The sequence below is a fragment of the Ips typographus genome, linkage group LG7, assembly GCF_016097725.1.
Source record: "Ips typographus isolate SLU linkage group LG7, UJ_Ityp_2.0, whole genome shotgun sequence".
Classification (NCBI taxonomy): Eukaryota; Metazoa; Arthropoda; class Insecta; order Coleoptera; family Curculionidae; genus Ips; species Ips typographus.
The window spans coordinates 776169-788116 of record NC_138428.1 but is presented as its reverse complement, the minus strand read 5'-3'; the positions used below and the strand labels follow the sequence as shown (position 1 = coordinate 788116).

At 37.6% G+C, this 11948-nt stretch overlaps 1 protein-coding gene across 1 annotated transcript; it reads right to left on the bottom strand.

The window, feature by feature from the left end:
• Positions 1-6997: 6997 nt before the first annotated feature.
• Positions 6998-11948, bottom strand: LOC145731568 (uncharacterized). Its single transcript, XM_081983404.1, has 7 exons — positions 10274-11948; positions 10098-10220; positions 8887-9064; positions 8734-8833; positions 8600-8689; positions 8393-8548; positions 6998-8336 (listed from the first exon to the last, which is right to left on the bottom strand). Exons 1-7 carry the CDS (start codon positions 10773-10775, stop codon positions 8289-8291), a joined length of 1197 nt encoding a protein of 398 aa, XP_081839530.1. The 5' UTR covers positions 10776-11948; the 3' UTR covers positions 6998-8288.

Sequence of the window (11948 nt, the reverse complement as noted above, 5' to 3'; positions counted from 1 at the left end):
AAATAAAAAATAAGACAATTCAATCAAACACCCTGTACACACCAGTTGCCTCTAGTATTTTGTTTGTAATGATGTTTATAAGGTTCCTTTTCGTTTACCACACAATGTTATTATAATTGCAATTCCTCTTAGAAGAACAATTTGGGCCAAGCCATTTTGGGCTTTATAAACATTTAGACAGTTGAAAAAGATACAAATTTCCTACCCTAGTCTACAGGGTGATTGATTAAATTTTGTTCACAATTTTGATTTTAGCAAAAAGTTGCAAAGCACAAATTAATTATTATTATTGAATAGGAAATGTAATAAAGGTTCTAAAAATGCGCTTAAAACAGTCATTTTCTTATCAAATTAATCTCTAAAACCACGTGATGTCTGTCACAATTGTCAAAATTTTAGTAGAAATTGCAGGAATTACCTTTTAACACAGTTTTCGAAACAAGACGATTTTCTGAGATTTAACAGTTATTTTGACAATTGTCACTTCTCAGTCTAGCTAAATAGACTTATGAAATCACGTGACAACTGTCACTAACGTCAAAACTGTCAAACTATGCTCTAACGTTGCAGAAATCAGGGTTTAGAAACGTTTTCTTGCAGTATTTGATATAAAACGTGGTTCTGAGAATTATGACCGTTATTTTGACAATTATCACGTGGCCGTGTAGCTGAATACTGTTCTACAATCACGTGACAACTGTCACTAACAACATAACATAACACTAATAACAACATAATTTGACTTGGCAACACTGAAATACAGGGTGTTTTTGTTAGAATGACCTCTCCTGTAGGTTGTAAATATTAAGAATTTTTCCTGGTAATGCGGTTTATAGAGAAGGCCTGGCAACATTCTTCCGTCATAAACTGTCAAGTTTATCGTTGTTTAAGAGGTGCCGCCGTAAAAGTGGTCAGTTTTTTGCTGTGCAAAAAGATGGATTTATTAGTGGCGTGAGCGTTTTATGGGTTCTTTTTTACTGTCGCCATGTTATTAAGCGGCAATAACGTTACGGTAACTGTTGAGGCGATAACTCCCTAAGTTGGGTACTTGTTTTGGGTTATGATAATAGCAGGTGTCATCCAACTCTTTCTAGGTGTGCCTTGTGGTCGTTGCGGTGAGATATGGAGAAAGTAGTCTGATTGTCAGTATTACTTCTTCTCGGTGCCTTAGGAGCGTTCCTTATAGCAAGAAGAGGTTTTCGTTCGATTGGCGAACCGTGGAAAGTAATAATTATTATTTATTCGAGCCACCTCGCGTAATACGAGACGAAAACCAACACTCGGCACCGAGTTTGCTCTCCTAATGACTGTTTGCTCAGTCATTTAAAGGTCCCGTTTAAAATTTATGAGAAAGCCATCTCGGTGGCTCGTCTAAGTGCCCGAGCACTGTTATAGATTAAGGCCATACGTGCCAGATATAGATTGTCGACGTCTCGGGAACACATGTTCCAACCTCTTTAAGTAATTAGCTAATTTCGTTTACGTGTAAAATCGTATGGGAGAAACGTGCTAAAACAGCTATGTTTCGCCACTGGCTCGAGTGCGACTCACGCGGCGTTGTCAATGTTTACCCCCTCGTTCTTCTTCTTCTTCTTCTTCTTATTCTGCTGATGCTGACGTGAAAAGTTGAACGACTTTTTTTTGTGTTTGCCCAGTTCGGGATCGATTCTCGAGATTTCCGCACTTCAGCACCTTCGATTGTCGTTCACACATTCCATGCACTACTACAAGTTAATAGTCTTTACATTTTTTAGATGGACAGTACGACACATTCCAACCTATCTAGTAAATTACAAAATACTGTGTTTCTGGCAAATTTTGACACTACTTTTCTCCGTGACTGTACCAATTTTTTTAGTGTTTTTTCAGGTTATCGGATAGGAAATTTAATGAGGATTCCAAAAATGTGCTTAAAATAGTAATTTTCTTACTCCAAGTGGGTTTTATAGGCGATTTTGTCCCTGACTGTCCTTTCAAGCTGTGTTCCTTGCAGTTCAAATTTTGACACCGTTTTTCTCCCTGACTGTACCAAATTTTTTAGTGTTTTTTCAGGTTATTGGAGAGGAAATTTAATGAGGATTCCAAAAATGTGCTTAAAATAGTAATTTTCTTACTCCAAGTGGGTTTTATAGGCGATTTTGTCCCTGACTGTCCTTTCAAGCTGTGTTCCTTGCAGTTCAAATTTTGACACCGTTTTTCTCCCTGACTGTACCAAATTTTTTAGTGTTTTTTCAGGTTATTGGAGAGGAAATTTAATGAGGATTCCAAAAATGTGCTTAAAATAGTAATTTTCTTACTCCAAGTGAGTTTTATAGGCGATTTTGTCCCTGACTGTCCTTTCAAGCTGTGTTCCTTGCAGTTCAAATTTTGACACCGTTTTTCTCCCTGACTGTACCAAATTTTTTAGTGTTTTTTCAGGTTATTGGAGAGGAAATTTAATGAGGATTCCAAAAATGTGCTTAAAATAGTAATTTTCTTACTCCAAGTGGGTTTTATAGGCGATTTTGTCCCTGACTGTCCTTTCAAGCTGTGTTCCTTGCAGTTCAAATTTTGACACCGTTTTTCTCCCTGACTGTACCAAATTTTTTAGTGTTTTTTCAGGTTATTGGAGAGGAAATTTAATGAGGATTCCAAAAATGTGCTTAAAATAGTAATTTTCTTACTCCAAGTGGGTTTTATAGGCGATTTTATTCCTGACTGTCCTTTCAAAATGTGTTCCTTGTAGTTCAAACTTTGACACCGTTTTTCTCCCTGACTGTACCAAATTTTTTATTCTTTTTTCAGGTTATCGGATAGGAAATTTAATGAGGATTCCAAAAATGTGCTTAAAATAGTAATTTTCTTACTCTAAGTGGGTTTTATAGGCGATTTTGTCCCTGACTGTCCTTTCAAACTGTGTTCCTTACAGTTCAAATTTTGACACCGTTTTTCTCCCCGACTGTACCAAATTTTGGAGTGTTTTTTCATGCTATTGGAGAGGAAATTTAATAAGGATTCCAAAAATGTGCTTAAAATAGTCATTTTCTCACTCCAAGTGGGTTTCATAGGCGATTTTATCCCTGACTGTCCTTTCAAAATGTGTTCCTTACAGTTCAAACTTTGACACCGTTTTTCTCCCTGACTGTACCAAATTTTTTATTCTTTTTTCAGGTTATCGGATAGGAAATTTAATGAGGATTCCAAAAATGTGCTTAAAATAGTAATTTTCTTACTCCAAGTGGGTTTTATAGGCGATTTTGTCCCTGACTGTCCTTTCAAACTGTGTTCCTTGCAGTTCAAATTTTGACACCGTTTTTCTCCCCGACTGTACCAAATTTTGGAGTGTTTTTTCATGCTATTGGAGAGGAAATTTAATAAGGATTCCAAAATGTGCTTAAAATAGTCATTTTCTCACTCCAAGTGGGTTTTATAGGCAATTTTATCCCTGACTGTCCTTTCAAAATGTGTTCCTTGTAGTTCAAACTTTGACACCGTTTTTCTCCCTGACTGTACCAAATTTTTTATTCTTTTTTCAGGTTATCGGATAGGAAATTTAATGAGGATTCCAAAAATGTGCTTGAAATAGCAATTTTCTCACTCCAAGTGGGTTTTATAGGCGATTTTATCCCTGACTGTCCTTTCAAAATGTGTTCCTTGTAGTTCAAACTTTGACACCGTTTTTCTCCCTGACTGTACCAAATTTTTTATTCTTTTTTCAGGTTATCGGATAGGAAATTTAATGAGGATTCCAAAAATGTGCTTGAAATAGCAATTTTCTCACTCCAAGTGGGTTTTATAGGCGATTTTGTCCCTGACTGTCCTTTCAAACTGTGTTCCTTGCAGTTCAAATTTTGACACCGTTTTTCTCCCCGACTGTACCAAATTTTGGAGTGTTTTTTCATGCTATTGGAGAGGAAATTTAATAAGGATTCCAAAAATGTGCTTAAAATAGTCATTTTCTCACTCCAAGTGGGTTTTATAGGCAATTTTATCCCTGACTGTCCTTTCAAAATGTGTTCCTTGTAGTTCAAACTTTGACACCTTTTTTCTCCCTGACTGTACCAAATTTTTTATTCTTTTTTCAGGTTATCGGATAGGAAATTTAATGAGGATTCCAAAAATGTGCTTGAAATAGCAATTTTCTCACTCCAAGTGGGTTTTACAAGCGATTTGGTCCCTGACCTTTAAACCGTGTTCCACAATTTTAGCTGATTTAAATATTGCTTGCAAAAAAATCAGTTTTTCCTAAAAAATTCGAGAACAGTAAAAGTAAAAAAAAAAATTCAAGGGACCAAATATATTCCTAATCAACTCCTTAACCCAACACCGTAAGGTTGCAGGACCGTTTTAGCTTCCAGTATACAGGGTGTGCATGAAAACTATGGTGACTGACTGTTTTTGGTCACCCTGTACGCAATTTTTCAGATAGGAATTTTTGCACAACACCACTGGAAAAAGGAGCTCAAGACGGTTAATTTGAGTGGTTCCATCTCCTTCAACTCCCAAAAATAACCGAGTTACAGAGTGCTCAGATTTTAAACCACAATTTCAACTGATTTGAAAATTTGTTGCATCAAACCAGTTTTTGCTAAATAACTCGAAAACGGTGAAAAAACTTTTAAACCCTGGAAGTTTCACAGTCCCTCAGTGTCGCTATTACGGTATACAGGGGATGCATGAAAAGTGTAGGGATTTATGACTTTTCAAATTAATGACAGCCATGACACGAAAATGATATCTTTCAAGTAAATGCCAATTATCCTATCCATAAATTTACTGATCAAATTGGAATTTACTGGTAAAATTGGTAAATTTTCCTGTCACACTGATTTTTACTTTTTCTTACTCTCACCTACTCAACTAAAGCTACGATTTAGAGTGATTTTGACCTTTAGAGTCATCAATTTGTATGACACTTTCAATTACTACAAAATGTGTAGTAATTGAATGTCTGTAATGTCTAAAATAGCTTGAAACCAATTAGTATATCCTAACATGATTTGCTGTAACGGTTAAAGGTGGTGGAAAGCAAATTTGAACTTTAATGACATCAGTTTTTGTTTTGTCATACTGAAACTTGCCACAATCTGGTAGTCATTGATTTAAAGGTGTGTTTTTCGAGTTGATGGGACTGTTTAACCGCCAGTTAAGCGAGTCACGTCTCGAACCTCTAAAAGTGGAACAATATAATAGAATCGCAGCGATTCCTTCCTGTTTGTCGGTCCTAAACCAACTAGAGCTAGGCCATGACTCTTTTGATAGTCAAACGGGTTGACAAACAAGCCGCTTTCATCTGCATACAATCCGCTATAAACTAGCGGCGAAGTGGCCAGCCAGTGGCTTTCAATAGGGGTGAACGCACATAATCTATCGATATAAACTGTCCCGGTCCGATCGGTTATTTATTGGACACAATACCCGTTCTCGAGATGGTTTATTGATGATCGGCCACATTTCGTGCATATTTGTCCGCCCGATAAGACCTCGTAAACCAGCTCGGGGATTTTTCGGAAATTTTAGGAAGTCGAACCACGCCAGTAAATAAAATTGCAGTGGACAACTTGAAATTTTTCGGACAATTTCAAAGGACAATTAAACTATAAATTAACCAGGACAACTAAGAAAGCTGTGAAACAATTATTTGTTTGTGTGGCAATTTTGCAACAATTACGATATTAAAGCAACGTTGTCGGTTATTGGTTTATTAACTAGTTGGTAACCATTGGACAAAAACAAAAAGATGTATTAGAAAATAAAAATTCCTGATTAAGTACGGCACTGGTTAAAAGACGGTTCATTTAACTAAAAGGTCAACTTAATTTCAGATTTGACTCTATAAATGTTTATAGCACGGAACGAAAAGGCGCTAAAAGGCGTTTTACGACAGACCTAACCTCACATGCGTGGAATCCTTTATTGGACTGTAAAGCCGCGGAATTGACGATCTAATAAAAAAAAAACTGTCCGTTGTTTATATCTAAAATGTCCGCGCTTTACCGCTACGCAACATCGATGAGGCCGATAAGGGACATCGTTCGCTTATCACCGGGAAATAAACCAACGAGTTGGTCGGGTCGTAGCTTTTTCGAAGATTCTATCGCGCAGGGCAAAATATTGCGTCGACCGTCAAGTTGGAACGTGACCGATTTTACTCATCGATATTTATTGCCACCCTGTAGATAGTTTGTATGTGATTTGGACGTTTTTTGCAGTGGAAATGATCTGCACCAGAGGATAATACAGAGCAGTCATGTCCGTTTTCTCAGCATTGGTTTAGACTGTGTTATTTTTGTCACGTTCAAATCTCACTTAAAATCGATTTGGAAGTGTCGGGGAAACATAATACTCTCAAATCTTTACATTTTGCTCTGTAGTTTACAAAGAGACCAATGCACGTTTGAAGTTACTATAGTCTATCCGGCGAACCTACGGAGTAATAAAAGTCCATTAGTATTGGTCTATATCCGGTCCGTTTTACAATATAATATTTTCTTCTCTCTCTAATATAAGGACTTCTCGGGTCTCATGTCTCGATTCACTTTTACGTACCTGTTTTACAGTGTAATGCGGGTCGACCAAAGTTGCCGCCCATCCAATTTTATTACTCCGTAGGTTCGCCGGGTAGACTATAGAATTTGCTAAATTTTCAACTAACTGAAAAATACTCAAAAGTTTTCTTTGGAATTGTTTAAAAATACCATAATTCTCAAAAAAAGTGAATATGCAAGCCGTTTTTACTCTATCTTCAACAGATTGCTATTAGGTGCTATTACCTTTCCAAATGTTGAAAATTCAAATTTTCACAATATCTTAAAAAAGAGAATATTTAGGAAGATCAGGAACAAAAATGATTATCACTTACATAAGCTGGTGTTTCACTCATTTGATAAATAATAGTGATAAAATTATGTTAGTGCAGGTCATTTTATTAGAATGGATACAATCACAGCTTTCAGAAAGTTTCCTAAATAATTTTTACCAAATTGCATCTTTTCCTCGAGTGATTGGTCATAACTGCCATTATGAACCACAATATTAATAATTAATAAACTATTATACTTACAATATACTACACAATTACTAGCATAAACACAAACACACAAGTTAAAACCACTATAAAGAAAACTGCAAATAGAAACCAAAACACAAACTGGGTCCATTACTCCAAAGCGCCCACGTGGCAAAGCCGATCTCGTGCCGGCAGGTTTGTTTGCGTATAAGCGGTCACGTGACTGAGTTTGAAGTAGGGTAACATCACTACTCGAGCAGTTTGTCAGGTTGTCAAGTGTTTTCTCTGATTAACTATAACCAAGGATTTATGTATGACGGTGCAAGGAGTATGCAATGCAACTATGACAATTTTTAAACGGCTCTTAAAGGCAAACTAATCACTGTTAAGAAATGTCGGTTGTCACGTGACTATGACATTTCCTGACTTTTGGTCAGTAATTGGTCAATAGCTTTGAATTAATTTATCCTGTTTATGGGACTTTTGTATTTCTTCTAATAGTGTCTTATTTAATTGCTTCTGGTAATGGACCTAATTCTTGAAATTCTCTCTCGTTTCAAGAATACGCACCATGGTCAGAATTTCTGGGACATTATGGGAGTGTCAGAAAGTGATTTGTTTTTTAATTATTATGATCATTTTGCTTCCTTTCGAAGTGATGTAAATTTAGTTTTTTTCATTAAGATTTGTTAGTTTCTTTTGGTATGCTTTTCCTCCGGTCAGTTTTTCAAATGCTTTGCATACTCTCTCACAGTGAGTTATTTTTAAAAAAAACTTCTTAGTACTACGTTTGCTGTTAATTGTATTTTAGTAAAAAGTGCTGTGTAACATAAAATGAAAGCCTCCAGGCAATTCGCCATCTGACAGATATCCCATCTTATTCAATCAGCCACGGTACGTGTTTTTTTCGTACTATCCTAACCATGTTTTCCCCCTTTAATTTGTGGCGTATCGTTTCCTCAACGCGTGCAGGTCTTAGGTCGCGAGAACTAACTGACCCGTATGCAGTACCGTATACGGGCAACGCGCCCACCGTCTGTCTGCTGGTACTGCACCGGCTCTTCTTCCTGATCGATTGCGGCTCGCGCTTAGGCCCCGTTCACATCGTGGTACCAATGCGGCCGCCATTGTTCCACGACTAGGTCGTACCCGAGGCTGTGTACGAGGCCTAAGCCGGTGCGTGAATGTGCACGATACCGGTACGGCGGTGTCATCTTCGTCGAAGAATCTAAAGCGTGCGGTAGTACCGTAGGTCGGCAACCCAACATACGTCCAGTCTAAGTGGATGGTTGCGTGCACTTTACGTCCTAGTAATCAGCGTTAGGAATGAGTAGGCCGTTTTTACTATCTGGTAAAAAATGGCAACACCAAACTAGAACCAAATACTAGAAGAACAACACCTACTGTCACAAGCAAGCTGCAATTCAAGACTCCAAAAGGGATGGTGTCCAGTCGGGCAGGTCTTTGACAACGCAGTACTACAAATTGACACTCCTTAATTAGACTGCAGTCAAGACAATACCAACGTAAACGGCACACACTATCTTGCAAACCTTCACTCTAAAAACAGTACTCCTATTAGCCAGTATTAAAGTAATTTTTAGGTAAAACCTCATCCCAAGTCTTCTGAGCAGCAAAAATCAACAAAATAATAGCAACGGTGTAACCAGAGAAATGCACCACAGTACCTACAGAAAAATTCTAAGAAAAACATTAATTCGAAAAATTTAACAGACGGTACTCACTTTGAGCATTTGAGCGCAAAGACAGCTCAGAATGATCGAAGCCGTCAGGACGCAAACGCTGAACGTTTTTTTAAAACACCCTCGTAAGTCTTGGAAAATTCTGCCGGTTAGGTTACGTCAAAAATGCAGTACATTTTTGGAAAAAAAACTTGCGTCAATATCTCTTGATGGTATCGTATACAATAGTGCAACCGCGCCCTCTGTACTTGACAGTCTTCAACCCTTAGTACGTCATTTAATAGCAGTTTGAGGTGGTCAATTTTGCTCACCAGCAACGTGGTAGCCTCCCAGGGCATGTAAGTCAAAATGGCCGCCGAAGGACTATAAAATGCTAACCCAATTCAATAACAAAATCAGTTGAATCACCGCCCTCTGTACAAGAAAGCCAAGAAGGTGCATGCCAAAAATTCCAATATGGCCGAAATAGTGGTTGACAGTTTGTATTGTGGAAATTGAGTTTTTCGATGATTAAATTATTTTTTAAGGTTTAAAGTCAAGACTTGGGATTACTTGCCAAAGTAATTTTTGTTTGCTATTATATATTGTTGTTTATATGTTTATTGTTCTAGTGAAAGTGTAGTTTGTGTTCATTTTAGTGTGTTATCACTATTGTTAATGTTGCTTCATTGTTCTATAATTTGTTGTTGGTTAAATTCTATTGCCTCTACAATATTCTGTCCACTTGTTGTTTGCCAAATTGTAAAAGTAATTTGGTGAAAGGCCCAAAAGTGTCAGTCTTTTACTTTCCAAAAGACCCTGCTCGAACCCAACAGTGGTTGAAAGCTTTGAACTGAAATGATTTTACTCCAACACAATACTCAGTGGTAAGTACAATATGCTTTCTCATTCAGTAAACTTATTGCCTCTTACATAGGTATATAGGTATGTGAGTTACATTTTAAGAGCAACAAAGGTTTACTCTGAAGAAACAGAACAGCTTTTAGAAGTTCTATTGGCACATTTACATTTTGAAAGAAAGGTCTTGGTATAATAATATAAAATCCATTTACCAGTTTTGCTTACCTAGCTTCAAGGATTTCCAAATTTTCGTTGATTGAGCAGTTTTCACATTAGTTTGTTGTACTTTCCAGGACAAAGGGTTCTAACAAAACTGGTTTTGGCTGGACTTTATTGGGTATAAAAAGCCATATCTATACATATCTGGATCAGGAACGAAGCGTTCTTTGATTTTTCACTCACAACTTCTAATCAACTACAAGAAAAAATAAAAAAAAACATATTTTCTATTGCATCTGCATAGGTTTGTGTGCAAAACGAAAACCGCTAACGCCGCCATTAAAAGTGACATTCTAGGCTTTCTTGTATAGAGGGCGGTGGTTGAATGCTATACTTAACAAACTTACTCATTGATAGTACTTGAGCAATGATAATGACAGTCTTGACAGGAGTACTAATTGACTGTGTAAGCCACGGCCACCACAAATTGGTGGCAGTACCGCAAACCTCCTTGGTTGGATCGCATCCAGCTGTTTTTAAGTTTGACAGTACTGTCAGTAGTAAGGATGTAGCTGGTACTTACTAGTATCAAAAACATTGACAGCAGCATAGAGCTGTACACCCACGCAGCCAAAAGTAAAGTACAACAAGGACAGAAAATTCGTTTTTCCAATGGTTTGAGGTAAAGTTGGAGGGATGCCAAACTTGGAGGTGTCTGCCACCTGTTTAAAAATTCTGGACCAGTCTGTGAGGTTGGCTTGAAAGAGGAAACAGATGAGGATGCAGTTGCTCACTCCAGTGAGAACGACCAGGTCTTCACTCAGGTCCACATCTTCATTTCCTGCAGTTTGATTGGTTAGTGAAGAGTTACTAAGTGACGTTGACTGACCTTTCAGAGCTGCCAAATAGTGTAGTAAACTTTCTAACCACACAAAACTAGTTAAAACTCGTATCACTAATGATAAGGAATAGAACAATATAGGATTTGATTGAGTTGAGGCAGTAGGGTGGAAATGTAGGATTTTTAGTGCTAAAATAGTGAAGTAAAATGGTGATTTTCTGTTAGGAGGATGGTATAGATCCATGGTTTGATGCAACCTGAACACAATCAATAATGTGTCATTACGACGTAATAATACTGCAAACCTAATAACAGGGGGATGATGAATGTCTAGTATTTAAACGTCAAATAAACACCCTGTATTAACATTATTTGTGGCTACCTGCCAGTGTAATCATTGGCAAAAGTATTGAAGGATTCCCTTTTAACTGGTTAATAGTTGAAAGGTCAGTGTCGTGACATGATGGTGGGCGTAACCACTAATTAGGCAAATTGACGTGGATCAATGGGATCGATTTAGAGTGGTTTCGCGCTCATTTTCGAAATTTAAATGAAGGAACAAGTCGCCCATTGAACTGGCGAGCTCGTTTTCGATCTAGATAGTACCGCGCAAATTGAAATATTGTACCTGGGCTGGAAGGTGTGTGTTTAGCGGTGGTATCGGTCGAGAATAATCAACAAAACTGACGTATCGTCCCGCCCCGACATTGATCATCATTAATTTTCCAATATATTGAACGTCACGCCGATTTTGCCATTCGGACAATGTTGCAAGGTTGCAGTTTCCCAATTTCCGTTCATCAGTTCACACCTCCATCTTCGTATCTAGATAATACGAAATCGTCTACGATACTCCTACTGTGCAGTACGATTACCTTTATGGGAATACATCATCGGCGGAATTAATGATCGTACCGGCGGTACTTCGACGTTACAGGGCCACGCAACAAATTGAGGGACGGCACTGGTTTTCATACGAAGGTCAGGATGGCTTTTGTGCTAATGCAACGAAACAATACGGTTCCGCCGCCCATGGGCGACCCACGGCGGGTGGAATATGAATCATCCGTGTTATTAGATACGTCGTATTATTACGACGTAATGATATAGCTTTAAAGTGCGTTCAGGTTTCAAAACGATCCACACCACCCCCTTGAATGACCTACACTTTTACCCTAAAACCACCAATCAAATCTCAAATTTGACCCAGTTTTGTTGTACTATTTCATTTTTCAATTCTAGTGAACTAACCTATACTAACCTAATTTAAGAAGAAAAAGTTATGTTTTTGAGTGTTATTTGAAAATTTGATTTTTTTTTCATTTCAATATCTCCAATTCGCAAAAAGTGTAAGATATCAGTGTTTGCTCTTTCAAATAAAGGCGCTGTAGTCGTTTAAAAATTGAACAAACGCAAT